At 51.1% G+C, this 16,613-nt stretch overlaps 1 protein-coding gene across 3 annotated transcripts in view; it reads left to right on the forward strand.

Annotated features, from left to right (window-relative positions):
* The window catches only part of C2CD2 (C2 calcium dependent domain containing 2), a 66,401-nt gene that overhangs the window by 29,475 nt on the left and 20,313 nt on the right, over window positions 1-16,613 (forward strand). For all 3 annotated transcript variants that reach the window (XM_075261328.1, XM_075261326.1, XM_075261327.1), the window contains exons 3-8: window positions 7,808-7,906; window positions 12,193-12,312; window positions 13,011-13,118; window positions 13,260-13,376; window positions 13,595-13,712; window positions 13,961-14,063. In XM_075261328.1, coding sequence (XP_075117429.1) covers window positions 7,808-7,906; window positions 12,193-12,312; window positions 13,011-13,118; window positions 13,260-13,376; window positions 13,595-13,712; window positions 13,961-14,063 — 665 coding nt within the window. The remainder of the gene's footprint in view (window positions 1-7,807; window positions 7,907-12,192; window positions 12,313-13,010; window positions 13,119-13,259; window positions 13,377-13,594; window positions 13,713-13,960; window positions 14,064-16,613) is intronic.

Consider the following 16,613-nt stretch of genomic DNA (forward strand, 5'->3'; position numbering starts at 1 on the left):
GGTTACTGTCACCAGACCCAGCATATCACCCCAGCGCTGCAGATAGATAGGTTACTGTCACCAGAACCAGCATATCACCCCAGTCCTGCAGATAGATAGGTTACTGTCACCAGAACCAGTATATCACCCCAGTCCTGCAGATAGATAGGTTACTGTCACCAGACCCAGCATATCACCCCAGCGCTGCAGATAGATAGGTTACTGTCACCAGAACCAGCATATCACCCCAGCCCTGCAGATAGATAGGTTACTGTCACCAGAACCAGCATATCACCCCAGCGCTGCAGATAGATAGGTTACTGTCACCAGAACCAGCATATCACCCCAGCCCTGCAGATAGATAGGTTACTGTCACCAGAACCAGCATATCACCCCAGCCCTGCAGATAGATAGGTTACTGTCACCAGAACCAGTATATCACCCCAGTCCTGCAGATAGATAGGTTACTGTCACCAGACCCAGCATATCACCCCAGCGCTGCAGATAGATAGGTTACTGTCACCAGAACCAGCATATCACCCCAGCCCTGCAGATAGATAGGTTACTGTCACCAGACCCAGCATATCACCCCAGCGCTGCAGATAGATAGGTTACTGTCACCAGAACCAGCATATCACCCCAGCCCTGCAGATAGATAGGTTACTGTCACCAGAACCAGTATATCACCCCAGTCCTGCAGATAGATAGGTTACTGTCACCAGACCGAGCATATCACCCCAGCCCTGCAGATAGATAGGTTACTGACACCAGAACCAGCATATCACCCCAGCCCTGCAGATAGATAGGTTACTGTCACCAGAACCAGTATATCACCCCAGTCCTGCAGATAGATAGGTTACTGTCACCAGAACCAGCATATCACCCCAGCCCTGCAGATAGATAGGTTAGTGTCACCAGAACCAGCGTATCACCCCAGCCCTGCAGATAGATAGGTTACTGTCACCAGAACCAGCGTATCACCCCAGCCCTGCAGATAGATAGGTTACTGTCACCAGAACCAGCGTATCACCCCAGCCCTGCAGATAGATAGGTTACTGTCACCAGAACCAGCGTATCACCCCAGCCCTGCAGATAGATAGGTTACTGTCACCAGAACCAGCGTATCACCCCAGCCCTGCAGATAGATAGGTTACTGTCACCAGAACCAGCGTATCACCCCAGTCCTGCAGATAGATAGGTTACTGTCACCAGACCCAGCATATCACCCCAGTCCTGCAGATAGATAGGTTACTGTCACCAGACCCAGCGTATCACCCCAGCGCTGCAGATAGATAGGTTACTGTCACCAGAACCAGCGTATCACCCCAGTCCTGCAGATAGATAGGTTACTGTCACCAGAACCAGCATATCACCCCAGCCCTGCAGATAGATAGGTTACTGTCACCAGAACCAGCATATCATCACAGCCCTGCAGATAGATAGGTTACTGTCACCAGACCCAGCATATCACCCCAGCCCTGCAGATAGATAGGTTACTGTCACCAGACCCAGCATATCACCCCAGCCCTGCACATAGATAGGTTACTGTCACCAGAACCAGCATATCACCCCAGTCCTGCAGATAGATAGGTTACTGTCACCAGACCCAGCATATCACCCCAGCCCTGCAGATAGATAGGTTACTGTCACCAGAACCAGTATATCACCCCAGCCCTGCAGATAGATAGGTTACTGTCACCAGAACCAGCATATCACTCCAGCCCTGCAGATAGATAGGTTACTGTCACCAGAACCAGCATATCACCCCAGCCCTGCAGATAGATAGGTTACTGTCACCAGAACCAGTATATCACCCCAGCCCTGCAGATAGATAGGTTACTGTCACCAGAACCAGCATATCACCCCAGCCCTGCAGATAGATAGGTTACTGTCACCAGAACCAGTATATCACCCCAGCCCTGCAGATAGATAGGTTACTGTCACCAGAACCAGCGTATCACCCCAGCCCTGCAGATAGATAGGTTACTGTCACCAGACCCAGCGTATCACCCCAGTCCTGCAGATAGATAGGTTACTGTCACCAGAACCAGCGTATCACCCCAGCCCTGCAGATAGATAGGTTACTGTCACCAGAACCAGCGTATCACCCCAGCCCTGCAGATAGATAGGTTACTGTCACCAGACCCAGTATATCACCCCAGCCCTGCAGATAGATAGGTTACTGTCACCAGACCCAGCATATCACCCCAGCCCTGCAGATAGATAGGTTACTGTCACCAGAACCAGCGTATCACCCCAGCCCTGCAGATAGATAGGTTACTGTCACCAGAACCAGCATATCACCCCAGCCCTGCAGATAGATAGGTTACTGTCACCAGAACCAGCATATCATATGCAGAGCAGGGTTTTGGTCACACACTCCCTTTAAGAAGGCAGTAGTATTATGAATGGTACATGTTGGGTGGGGCATCCTGTTACAGATTTTGCATTCGGACCCAGGAGGTTCATGTTACACCCTTACACTTACATTAGTTTTGGGCGGGGGGCAGTGTAAGGTGAGGCTGTGGAGTCGGCGCCTCGGCCTCTATGGCTCGTCACCCAGCTTTTTCAGAAACGGATAGATCTATAAGAATTCTGGAGAGAACTTTTAACAACTTAACATTATCTTAGTCTTGGAAAGCTGAGTGGTGGCCAATATGGCTGTCTATGTAAGAAGAGCTGGGTGAGAACTCCTAGGAAATCTGAGCTGAGCTGCTGACAAACCCCTCCCCGGCGCTCACTCAGCTTTCCTGGGCTTCAGAACAACAACCACACTACAGCTCAGCCCAACTCTACAATAATCTATACACAAAGTGCGACATAGCTTGGCCATTCCGAGTCTGGGAAAGCTGGGTGACCCCTCCAGGGCCTTCCAATTAGTAAAGGGATAGAATAGGTAATACTTAGAAGGAAAACTGTTGCCCATAGCAGCCAATCACAGCGCAGCTTTCATCTCTCTTTGTGCTGTTGGAAACTGAAAGCTGCGCTGTGATAGGTTGCTATGGGTCACATGGCGGCTTACGACTATAGCAACCAATCACAGCGCAGCTTATATTTTTCCTTAGCACAAAGAGAGATGAAAGCTGCGCTGTGATTGGTTGCTGTGGGCAACAAAGACTTTTTTTTCATTTTTTGGGGGTGACTGCTCCTAAATCAGAGCCTGTGACCGGTGTGTGTCCCATCCTGCGGCCCCGCCGTCTGCGGACTCCATTATAATGACAGATCGCAGGACGCAGCGCCGCCGCCTCTTTTATGGAGCTTTTATTTAGCAGCAGAGATTGAGTGTCAGGTTAAATGTAAAGGCCGCGGCGATCCGGCGAGATTTATGGCGAGCGTCGGCCGTGCGATGATTCCTACATGATTGCGTCTGTACAGAAGGCGAGCCTGCGGCCAGACAGCCCGGACAGGAGGGGCGGCCATTGATCCGCTGTCGCCTAAATTGAATATTTAAGAGAGAGAAAATGGAATTAAAGTGAGAAAAAAAGAAATCAATGGCGGAGGTTGTTTTTTCCCGCCCCGGGTGGTCTTGGCCTTGGTAGGGGGTGACTGATGTGTTGTGTATAGCAGAGCCGCAGCTGTTCAGCCAAGCGTTGGGATTACACAGCCGTCCTTCTCTGTCCCGTGTCCGCAGCAGGATGACGTAACGCCGCCGCGTGTCCGCCATTGGCTGACTCTGCCGCTATATCTGTTCTCACATCCAGAAGCACCTGCACTGGGGGCACTTAATGCCGCAAACCCCCCACTGCCCCGATCTATGGGGAGCTCCTTATGAGTTACAGAGCTCCCTCTAGTGGTGGCTGCATGAAAACCAAAATTCTATCACTTCACTCTATGACTATGCAGGGGATGTGGTGTGCTATATTAGAAAACCTGAGACCACCAGGAACCCTTGTGATCAGCCCCTTCAGCACCCTAGACCACCAGGAACCCTTGTAATCAGCCCCTTCACTGCCATAGACCACCAGGAACCCTTGTGATCAGCCCCTTCACCGCTCTATACCACCAGGAACCCTTGTGATCAGCCCCTTCACCACCCTAGACCATCAGGAACCTTTGCAATCAGCCCCTTCACTGCCATAGACCATCAGGAACCCTTGTGATCAGCCCCTTCACCACCCTAGACCATCAGGAACCATTGTGATCAGCCCCTTCACCACCCTAGACCATCAGGAACCATTGTGATCAGCCCCTTCACTGCCGTAGACCATCAGGAACCCTTGTGATCAGCCCCTTCACCACCCTGGACCAACAGGAACCATTGTGATCAGCCCCTTCACCGCCCTAGACCACCTGGAACCCTTGTGATCAGCCGCTTCACCACCCTAGACCAACAGGAACCATTGTAATCAGCCCCTTCACCGCCCTGGACCGCCAGGAACCCTTGTGATCATCCCCTTCACCGCCCTAGACCACCAGGAACCCTTGTGATCAGCCCCTTCACCGCCCTAGATGATCAGGAACCTTTGTGATCAGCCCCTTCACCGCCCTAGACCACCAGTGATATTGGTGGAGATTTATCATTATTATTCTACGCCAGATTTAAACACCAGCTGTGGCATAAACTTTATATCGACCGCGCCACCTTGAAATGGTGTGACAAGGGCATGTTGGGGGAGAAGGGGGGGCTGCGGCCTCAGCACCCCATTTTATTATCATTTATACTAGACAGTCATATTCTGGAAATCTCTTCTGTGAGCTGGCGTAGATTTCAGTGCAGGCGCCCCCGGTCGCTCAGTGCACTCCCAGTCAGTCAGTGCGCCCCCCCCCCCGGTCGGTCAGTGCGCCCCCGGTCGGTCAGTGCGCAGGATATGAAGACTGGCATAAATCCTCCAATCTTTATAAATCCAGTTCTCCCTTTACTGCCCTAGACCCCTAGAGATATTGGGTATTAACCCTTTCACCACCTAGACCACCAGATGTGTTAGTGTAATAACCAATAAACCACACTAGATCACCAGGGATATTTGGTATTAACCCTTCACCACCCTGGAACAGCATGACGACTCGTTATTAACCCCTTCATCACTGCAGACCTACCCTCCTCTAGACCAGCAGGGATCTTGGCAGAAATGCCCCGACACCCCCTCACATGCTGGATGTAGATTATCGCCCACATGACTAATGGAGGGGGAGGGTCCTTGCCATACGGCCCCATTCACCACCTTTGGTGAGACCCCCCCCAGTTATAGGCCCCGGCCGGCCTTCTCTATGTATCCTCTATGATATGAGCACCCCCTTAATAATGTCCTTGTATGTAGTTTCGGCCCCTTTGGGGTCTGTGCCGGCCCCCCTGAAGGGGTTAATGACGCCTTGTTACGGGCAATGAATCGATGGAATTTCTCTGGAGTTTGGCTGAGGGTTTACCTTGTGTGGGCTCGCGGGGATTTACTGTCAAGGTGTGTGGGTGTTATATAGCGCAGATGTAGCAGAGCCGAGATTGTTATCACTGTCTGTGCTGCCAATCCAGTCATGGCCGGGGTCACCCCCAATCCAGGAGGGCTTTAGTGCACCCCTTTAACCCTTCACTACCTGTGTCCATAACCTTCCTGTCCTGCTCCAGCTCCATTCAGTGTGGCCGCTATGAAATCCTCCGACATCTGGAAGGGGGCAAATACTTTTTGCCAGCGCTCTATTGAGCGTCTCCAATTAGGTCAGCCATCTCCCTGGGCTTGTTCTGTTCACACATCAGCAGTGCGGAGGATTGTGCAGCTGTGAGGGCGCGCCGGCCGCGTTACAAAGGTGTCCGCAATACTCCTGGCCTATTATAATCCGATATTCTGTGACGACGGTTTCGATGGTTGTTGCGTCCACTTAAGGAAAAATATATGAAATAAAAATGTGAAAACTGGTTTTAAATAAATGACTTCTAGGCTGAGAGACAATCACTTGAAGTTGTAGGCCCGAAGCCTGAGGCTGCAGTACTGAGCCGCTCTCATCACATGGCCCTCTCTGGTGTTGTCATGGAGACCTTGTGAGGCCTTACTGTGACCGCTATGAGTCTATTCACACACAGGCGGATTCTGCCTCACAATCGGGGCCGCTTCTCTCCTGAATCTTCTGGATCTTTCTGTGGATTCCGCGGCTGGTTTAGTTGTAGAACCCGTGGCGTGACGTTCCTAAAATAAGCAGAGTCCTCCCGGGACGAGTGGGCAAATCTCCGTGGCCTAGGGGTTCCCCTTTAATCTCTGTGGTTCGGGGGCACAGCATGTCCTGCTCATGTCACAAAATGGGGCACAGTCACATGATTGAGTCACAAAAAGTTGGTTTGGAACGTCCCCCAAGATGGCGGCTCTCTCTCTCTGGTCACCCCCAGCGCAGGGGTAAGTGTGAGGATCTGATCTATTAGGCTGCGGTCTCCATGACGGTGCAGGGCCTGACAGAATCAGACGCTGACTTGTAGTCCTTGCAGTAGTGCAGCCTCAGGCCTGGTGAGGTCTCGGTATATCAGTCACTTGTAGTCATTGCAGTAGTGCAGCCTCAGGCCCGGTGAGGTCTCGGTATATCAGTCACTTGTAGTCATTGCAGTAGTGCAGCCTCAGGCCTGGTGAGGTCTCGGTATATCAGTCACTTGTAGTCCTTGCAGTAGTGCAGCCTCAGGTCCGGTGAGGTCTCGGTATATCAGTCACTTGTAGTCCTTGCAGTAGTGCAGCCTCAGGCCTGGTGAGGTCTCGGTATATCAGTGACTTGTAGTCCTTGCAGTAGTGCAGCCTCGGGCCCGGTGAGGTCTCGGTATATCAGTCACTTGTAGTCCTTGCAGTAGTGCAGCCTCAGGCCTGGTGAGGTCTCGGTATATCAGTCACTTGTAGTCCTTGCAGTAGTGCAGCCTCAGGCCTGGTGAGGTCTCGGTATATCAGTCACTTGTAGTCATTGCAGTAGTGCAGCCTCAGGCCTGGTGAGGTCTCGGTATATCAGTCACTTGTAGTCATTGCAGTAGTGCAGCCTCAGGCCCGGTGAGATCTCGGTATATCAGTCACTTGTAGTCCTTGCAGTAGTGCAGCCTCAGGCCCGGTGAGGTCTCGGTATATCAGTCACTTGTAGTCATTGCAGTAGTGCAGCCTCAGGCCTGGTGAGATCTCGGTATATCAGTCACTTGTAGTCCTTGCAGTAGTGCAGCCTCAGGCCTGGTGAGGTCTCGGTATATCAGTCACTTGTAGTCCTTGCAGTAGTGCAGCCTCAGGCCTGGTGAAGTCTCGGTATATCAGTCACTTATAGTCCTTGCAGTAGTGCAGCCTCAGGCCTGGTGAGGTCTCGGTATATCAGTCACTTGTAGTCCTTGCAGTAGTGCAGCCTCAGGCCTGGTGAAGTCTCGGTATATCAGTCACTTATAGTCCTTGCAGTAGTGCAGCCTCAGGCCTGGTGAGATCTCGGTATATCAGTGACTTGTAGTCCTTGCAGTAGTGCAGCCTCAGGCCTGGTGAGGTCTCGGTATATCAGTCACTTGTAGTCCTTGCAGTAGTGCAGCCTCAGGCCTGGTGAAGTCTCGGTATATCAGTCACTTATAGTCCTTGCAGTAGTGCAGCCTCAGGCCTGGTGAGATCTCGGTATATCAGTGACTTGTAGTCCTTGCAGTAGTGCAGCCTCAGGCCTGGTGAGGTCTCGGTATATCAGTCACTTGTAGTCCTTGCAGTAGTGCAGCCTCAGGCCCGGTGAGATCTCGGTATATCAGTGACTTGTAGACGAATATTTCTGCCATTGTTTTATCTGTATTTTGTAGACTTGAGATCTAAATTTAGTTCTTGGTTCCCTTTAAGTTCTGGTCTAACATGAATGGCACATGACAGGACGCATATATGGCGGTATTACTTATCAGATCTTCTCTGCCTTGTAGGGTTCTCTGCGGCTGGCCTTTGAAGATGACAATGGACCCCGACCTCTAGAGCTGTCCGTGAAGCAAGTGGAGAGCGTGGTCAAGTCCCACAATGATAAGGTGAGCGGCCGGGAGGGCCGGGCTAGAGGAGGCACCAAGGGGGCAAGTGCCCTGTAATGGCCGCCATCCTGCCCCGGCCAGGGGATCATGTGCTAGCAGCTTTATGTTATAGCTATACTATGTGGGCACAGGATGGTAGGGTTATATGTTTGCTGTATTATGCTGCTATGGGTGCACAGTATGGCACTGGTATATGCTTATAGTATGGCAGTATTCTGTGGGCACAGTGTGGCAGTATTCTGGGCGTACAGTATGGCAGTATTCTGTGGGCACAGTATGGCAGTATTCTGTGGGCACAGTATGGCAGTGTTCTGGGCGCACAGTGTGGCAGTATTCTGGGGGCACAGTATGGCAGGATTCTGTGGGCACAGTGTAGCAGTATTCTGCGGGCACAGTATGGCAGGATTCTGTGGGCACAGTATGGCAGTATTCTGTGGGCACAGTATGGCAGTATTCTGTGGGCACAGTATGGCAGTATTCTGTGGGCACAGTATGGCAGTGTTCTGGGCGCACAGTGTGGCAGTATTCTGGGGGCACAGTATGGCAGGATTCTGTGGGCACAGTGTGGCAGTATTCTGTGGGCACAGTATGGCAGTATTCTGCGGGCACAGTATGGCAGTATTCTGGGGGCACAGTATGGCAGTATTCTGTGGGCACAGTATGGCAGTATTCTGTGGGCACAGTGTGGCAGTATTCTGGGCGTACAGTGTGGCAGTATTCTGTGGGCACAGTGTGGCAGTATTCTGTGGGCACAGTGTGGCAGTATTCTGTGGGCACAGTGTGGCAGTATTCTGTGGGCACAGTGTGGCAGTATTCTGTGGGCACAGTGTAGCAGTATTCTGTGGGCACAGTGTGGCAGTATTCTGCGGGCACAGTATGGCAGTATTCTGTGGGCACAGTGTGGCAGTATTCTGTGGGCACAGTGTGGCAGTATTCTGCGGGCACAGTATGGCAGTATTCTGTGGGCACAGTATGGCAGTATTCTGTGGGCACAGTATGGCAGTATTCTGTGGGCACAGTATGGCAGTATTCTGTGGGCACAGTGTGGCAGTATTCTGGGCGTACAGTGTGGCAGTATTCTGGGCGTACAGTGTGGCAGTATTCTGTGGGCACAGTGTGGCAGTATTCTGCGGGCACAGTATGGCAGTATTCTGGGGGCACAGTGTAGCAGTATTCTGTGGGCACAGTGTGGCAGTATTCTGCGGGCACAGTGTGGCAGTATTCTGCGGGCACAATATGGCAGTATTCTGGGGGCACAGTATGGCAGTATTCTGTGGGCACAGTGTGGCAGTATTCTGCGGGCACAGTGTGGCAGTATTCTGCGGGCACAGTATGGCAGTATTCTGTGGGCACAGTATGGCAGTATTCTGTGGGCACAGTATGGCAGTATTCTGTGGGCACAGTGTGGCAGTATTCTGGGCGTACAGTATGGCAGTATTCTGTGGGCACAGTGTGGCAGTATTCTGTGGGCACAGTGTGGCAGTATTCTGGGTGCACAGTGTGGCAGTATTCTGTGGGCACAGTGTGGCAGTATTCTGGGGGCACAGTGTAGCAGTATTCCGTGGGCACAGTGTGGCAGTGTTCCGGGCGCACAGTGTGGCAGTATTCTGGGCGCACAGTGTGGCAGTATTCTGTGGGCACAGTATGGCAGTATTACTGTATGGCACTATCCACCCTGCATTGTGGCAGGTCTTTGTGTGTGACCAGTGTGCTGTGTATATGGCGCTGAGTGTCTGGCAAGGTGCCCATATCCGCACAGTCAGGAGAGCACCGAGCCCCCCCCCCCCCATACTAATCGCCCATCTGTTCCTAAAAACACACCGCCTCTCAGTCAGACCCCGGTAAGTGGATTACGTGGAGTTTCTGAAGCGCCAGAACATCCTTCGACAAAAATCCTATTAACCCTAATTATGCTGATTATTGATTTACCCAGAATTCATTAACTCTTTAGGTCCCAGGTGTCCTGATAGCAGGTCAATATGGCGGCACGGCAGCGTATGTCCATATAGTATCAGTGTCCGCAGTCATTTTATTCTATAACACCCCCCCCCCCCCCATATTTATTTATTTATTTTTTGAAGAATTTGAATTAAAGAATTTTTTCTTTCTATATTTTTTCATTGCTTTTTTATAACCCCTTTTTCCCATCCTTGACTGTCGCCCCGTCTCCCCCGCCCGTCGCCCCGTCTCCCCCGCCCGTCCCTCTTCCTCTTGGCTCCGGCTTTTCCCATCTGATCTGTTGATTAGTTTTTCCTTTTGAAGCCAAAGATTTTCCATCAGAAAGAAGAATCCGGAACCTGAAGAGAATTTATCGCATTTATTACTGACCTGAATTTCTCGTCCTGGTTTTTCGCTTCCGTTTTCTCGTAGAGAGTCTCCCCACTTGTATAGACATCTGGTAGTCGGCGCCCCCACAGGTGACCTGAGGCATTACACCATGTCCATTCATGTCAATGGGTTGTCGGACAGGTCGGGTCCTCCAGAGCGAGACCCTCTTTATAACCGCACTGCACACTGGTGAGCAGAGGTCCCCCTTATGAGCTCAGGACTATCTAATAGGGAATCCCAGTAAGCGCTATACTGCCCCCAACCAAGTGTGTTGTAGTAGAGACCTGCATGTTAGTCTGGGCCATGTAGCCGTGTGTAAGTAGACATGACAGTACTGGTATATAATGCTGCCATATCTGCGGCTTCCAGGCCCCCCATACATCTGTCCATTAGTCTTCTCCCTCCTGCTATGGCGGTGCGCACTACTCGCCCCCCCCCCCCCCCCCCTTACATATGTCTTCTATATCTGCGTGTCCTATAGGGTCGCCTTCCCTTATAGACAGGGCCAGGATATCCTGAGCGGGGGCCGCGCACATTGTTCTCCGGCCTGATGTAGAAGCTTAAAGGGCGTGACCCCGGGACACGTCTCCTCTGCACACTGATGTGTTTCCATGGTGCTGACTACATACGTGCTCCGTGTAGTCTGACTCCGCCCTCTAGGCATGGAGACACGTAGATGTGAGCAGGGGCTTATTCACAAGGCTGGACGGTCTCTTACCTCCGGACTATCCTCCGAGTTGCTTTAGTTTGTACTGGAGCTGTACCAAGTGTTTGACACGGGGGAGTTCTGGAGCCCCCACTAGGGGGAGCCCCTACATTGGGATGTATACAGCTAGTATAGGCACGCACTGAGCTCCCCTTAGTGGCAGCTGCAGGTACTGCCCGTACCCTGTGTCCATGTACGTGTCAGCGGTGGGAGAAGACGTCACTCCGAGACTTGGAACGAGTAGGTTTATGTAATCCCAGTCTGGTTTGTTTAAGTGTCAGTCTTTACTGTCATTCTTGTATTCTATTCCCAGAGCAGACTATTTAGGATTGAGCTTTGCTTGCAGGTGCAGACCCAGGGATCGGCTGTCATGTGGGATCGGGGGAGATTAGATAAATTTAGTAGAGTGATGTGTCTGTGGTGCCGCAGTCAGGGCTGGAGTATATGTGGCGGTTTGTTTTTCTAGATGTTTTTTATCAGGGCCTCAAACATGTTCTTTGCCCTCCGAAATAAAATTCTCACGACCTCCCGAGACAGCGACCATCACCAGCAACTTCTCAGATGTGAGATCCCAACATCTGTTGTCCCTGTGAATGGCCGTGCGCCAAGGGCCGTGCGGGGCCACAAACTAGGCCTGCAACCACGTCATGTACCGCGATACGGCTGAGGACTGTGCGGTATGTGGGGCCCCGAGAGACTGCCATGGTTTGCCTCCCACTCTCCCTTCCTCATAATTGGTTTGATCCATATGCACTGTATTAAGCTCGGAGAAAGGGCTCCTACCATTCTTCTCTTGGGGGGGGAGCACCATTTTGTTGTGGACTCCCCCTAATCTATGTATGACCCTGGACACTTTGTATTTCTTATTGCCCCCAAGATCTGCTCGTGGTCACCAAGCAGTGGTCCCAGGTCGTAGCTAAGTGCCTAGGCCTTGCTCTAACCCCGCCCATGAGGATCGGCAATACAAGGCCTCATCTGAAGCCGGCTCTGGCTCCCCTGCTTAGAGGGCTTCTACATTATTGGACGACTTGCCTGGATCGTCCAAACATCTCCCAAGTCTCAGAACGGCTGCTGGTCGCTGCCACTAGGGGGCGCAGGCTGCATATATATGTATACAGGTCCAGTCATCCTCTATATACCGGAGAGCTCCCCCTTGTGGTGGCCGCCTGCAGGCAGAATTCTAATGATGATTTTTTTAATACTTTTATTATTCTTTTGATGTCCTATAAGCCGGTCTGTGATTGGTTCCCAGGTTGTCTGCTGCAGTGTAGTCGGTGACTGTCTACAATTTGCCGTGCGGGTTACCCGGACCCTTCCAGCCAACTCAGGATGCCAGGTGTACGGTGTGCGCATCACCCCTCTACATATAAACGTAAGTCTGCATGGGGCCCGTCACATCTTTCTGACATCCCCCCCCCCCCCATCAGCTTTTTGAGGAGGCCACAACTTTTGGGTGAGCACAGCGCCGTTCAGTGTATAGTGGTTGTGCTTGGTATTGCTGCTCAGCCTATTCATTTGATTGGGACTGAGCTGCAGTCGGGCCGTATGACTGATGAATGTGACGTCTCATGGCCTATGACTCAGAAGTGTATTCATGGTACACGGCTGCGGCCTCAGACAGCTAACCCATGGGGCTCACAGGTCACCTGGTTACAGCTCAGTCCCATTCAAGTCAAATCTGGCGTACATGATGCAAGAAATCTCTGCCTGCACTCCGAGACAGCAAGGATTTCCAACTTTTAGTTAATTTGTGCAAAACTTGAGCAACTTTTTGATTTCTGCACCACTTGCTCTGTTTCTCAGTAGTGGGCGGGGTTTCAGTAGTGGGCGGGGTTAGTCCGGCCCGTGCCCAGATTTATCAACCGCAACTTTATAAAAAGTCACAAAGTGTTGCATCTAATTTACATAAACATTTCATCAATTTGGTGCAAATTAAACCGACACAGACTGCGGCAAAACTGACGCCCCCTGTCTGCAGAGCGGCAGAACTTCCTCGGCAGCGCCCCCTATAGGATACATACAGTACATGAGTGTTTGTGTCCTGACGCCATCTTCTATCTCTCCGCCCAGCTGGAGCTGCGTGTAAAAGAAGGAGACGAGAAAGACGTCCAGGTCACGTGGTCCATGGGAAACTTCTGTGATCTCGATCTTCAGGTTCAACCAAAAACTAAGCTGGAGGTCAGTCAGTAAGTTGTCTTATCTCCTCCATGCTGACTGTTTCCTCCGATGACTAAACCAAGTTCAGATGCAGAATCGGGAGACTATAAACTTGTATGTCTGTATGTTTGACGCCCTCTCATATATGTGTCATGTTGGCAGAGCCCCGGAGCGAGTGCCATCAAGGAGACTCTGGAGGACATACTGAAGAACCTCATGGGTTGTGTGCGGCCTCAAGTAGACCTGAGCAGTAAACCTACGGATGTGAAGGAGTATCAGGTACTTTATATACATGGGGCCTAGCTCAGGGTATTGTCCAGCAGCGGGCCAGCTGATCCACTGTAGACCCGCCCATCTCTCTGAGACTATGACTAAGCAGGGGCGGGGCAAGCTCTCCATTATAGACCGCCCATGAGGATCCTTCTTGTAATAGGAGACTCAGGAGCCCCATCCAAACAAACACTTATGGTAAAACTCTCATTATTCTCCATTTCTAGAATATTCCTGGTGTCCATTCTCCAGTCATCTGCCCTCCGAAGCCACCCCGAGCCCATGAGCTAAAGCTTCAAGTTCGCAACGTCAAAGCAGCGCTGACAGGAAATCTCGACACCTCAGGTAATTATTAGAAGGCTCATAGCACAGGCTAAGGAGGTGCCCCGACCTCAGACCCCCTATATAATATATCCCCCATAGGTATCGGTGTATGTGTGTACATCCCTAGTGTGTGATGTCATCACTGTCTCAGTAGTGCAGCCTTGTCCATCCCCCGATACTTGTCATGCTCTGCCCCCTCAGGCCCCGCACTAGGCCGGACATATAACCTATGCCTAGAGTGTCCCTTTATGTCTTTGATCTCCTGGCAGGGATGGTGATTTGCTTGGCGCAGCTCAATGACCCCGTCCAGAGGTTCACAACGGCGGCCATACAACAGGGCGCGAGCCCCAGCTGGGAGGAGGACTTTGTCTTGTAAGTATAACGGGGGTGATGGCGCTTCCGAAACGCTCGCCCGTGTTATTGGGATAGATGGGGGTCATACAGAGCGAGGTCTGACTAATAATATACAGGACCGGACTGCCCCAGAAGTGACCGCTCTGACCAGTCACTGGCCTCAGGGGCCACATGTCGGGTACTGGTGACATATTCCTGGTGACATCACAGCGGTGACATCACTTCTGGAGCAGTCAGTACAGACACGGGATGGGGTGAGTGACGATGCAGCGGGGGCCGCGGGGGGGAGAGGGTTGCCTTTTATTTTACTCTACTCCTGGACATTGACTGTAAAACCCCTTTAATCAGGTGCCTCATAGTGCACTGTGCTCTGCTCAGACTCCGCCCACTTGTCACTGATTGACAGTAGTAGGGAGGAGTCTGTCAGCAGCAGGAGGAAGGATCCAGTAAGTGCCCCCCACTATAATCGGGGGGCCCGACACTTTACTGATGAATCCTATTAATGTCTGCAGCAGATAATGAGTGGGGCCGCGTGTCTGCGTCTATTGCTCGCTGTTATCAGCCAGCTGGGCCGGTCTATGGTCGTTGTGTAGGACAGAGGCGCAGTCCAGACCCCCCCCCCCGGGACCGGCACCGTATATAGGACATGACAGATATGTGTGGGGGTCTCGGGGGGGTAGCGGCAACATCCCAGGAATCTGAATAATACATAAGGCCGTACTAATGGTTCCCACCAGGCCCGGTGTGGGGTCACTTCTAGGAGTCTCATCCCTTTAAGGTTTCCGTTGAGACAAAGTTTTGGATGGAAAGAGGGAAAAGTCAGGAACGTTTCTCCCTCCACGGGCCGCATTAGGGGGGACTCTAACCATACAAGTTTCTTCTAAGTACTTTTTGGGGTCGGGGTGACTGACAGCCCTATAGAATAGGAAAATCCAGATCCTGGAAACCTCCGCAGACCTAATACTTGTCACAGCTGAGGGTTTGGTACAATTGCGTCCGGTCGATGTGAGCTTAAAGGGATATTCTGGGGGCCTAAAACCCCATTTCATAGTCCCCAACTGTAATATAGTTATAGCAACAAAGGCGAAGCGATCCTGCGACAGGCGAGCCTGGCCCTTAAAGGGATTGTCCAGGCTTATTAATCGATGTTCTGTCCACTCCTGTCCCACTGCCAGCTCCCCTAAGCACCGATTGGCTGTCCAGTGTATAGCCACACCCACAGCTGATGAGGGCGGAGTTATACACTGAGCCAGACAGGAATATTCCTTTAAGTATCCATCCCTGCCCTGACACATTGTAACGATCCCACAGCTCAGGAGGTTTGTGCCGCTGATGGATGTCACTGACCTGGACGAAGCGTCAGCTCTTTGGTTTGTTCAGATTTTGTGTCTGGACCATGGTTAACACTTTGTGTGCCGCGCCGGTGCTCCGCTGACTGTATGTGACACCCCAAAGCTGTGAGCGAGGGCAGAGCCGCACAATGGAGGCCGCCTTCTACAAATAGACCCCATGGCATTGCTGACAGTCCAGTCACAGACATGTCCGGCCTGTCTGAGCACCTCACTACAGTCAGGATTATCCCCTGCACGCCCAGAACCTCTCAAACAGCAGCACAGAGTATTTCAGGCCAGCACTGTAGGAGGGCAGAGCCGCACAATGGAGGCCGCCTTCTACAAATAGCCCCCATGGTATTGGTAATCTCTCGTAATCCGGTTACATATAGAGTCTGCCCGTCCATGTGTGACCTCCGCTTTGATGCTCATGTCGGCACGTTCAGTATAGGACTGTATATGGATTGGGGGGGGGGGGGGGGGGTCTCGCTGGATATATAATAGCTGGAGTGTTCCCGCTGACGTCACCTGTCTGGGATTGCCAGTCTGTCACTATAACACTGCGGCTGTAGAATTATACAGGGGGGAGGGGTCTCTGGAGAGAAGTGTATACATGGGGGTGCAGAACGGGGTCCGTATAATAATAATATCATGTATATCTGGGCCCATATACTGTATACTAGTGCCCATATAATACCATATACTGTATACTAGTGTCCATGTACTACCATATACTGTATACTAGTGTCCATGTAATACCATATACTGTATACTAGTGTCCATGTAATACCATATACTGTATACTAGTGTCCATGTAATACCATATACTGTATACTAGTGTCCATGTAATACCATATACTGTATACTAGTGCCCATATAATACCATATACTGTATACTAGTGTCCATATAATACCATATACTGTATACTAGTGTCCATGTAATACCATATACTGTATACTAGTGTCCATGTAATACCATATACTGTATACTAGTGTCCATGTAATACCATATACTGTATACTAGTGCCCATATAATACCATATACTGTATACTAGTGCCCATATAATACCATATACTGTATACTAGTGTCCATGTACTACCATATACTGTATACTAGTGTCCATGTAATACCATATACTGTATACTAGTGTCCATGTAATACCATATACTGTATACTAGTGTCCATGTAATACCATATACTGTATACTAGTGTCCATGTAATACCATATACTGTATA

This window comes from Leptodactylus fuscus, unplaced genomic scaffold, assembly GCF_031893055.1.
Source record: "Leptodactylus fuscus isolate aLepFus1 unplaced genomic scaffold, aLepFus1.hap2 HAP2_SCAFFOLD_112, whole genome shotgun sequence".
Taxonomy (NCBI): Eukaryota; Metazoa; Chordata; class Amphibia; order Anura; family Leptodactylidae; genus Leptodactylus; species Leptodactylus fuscus.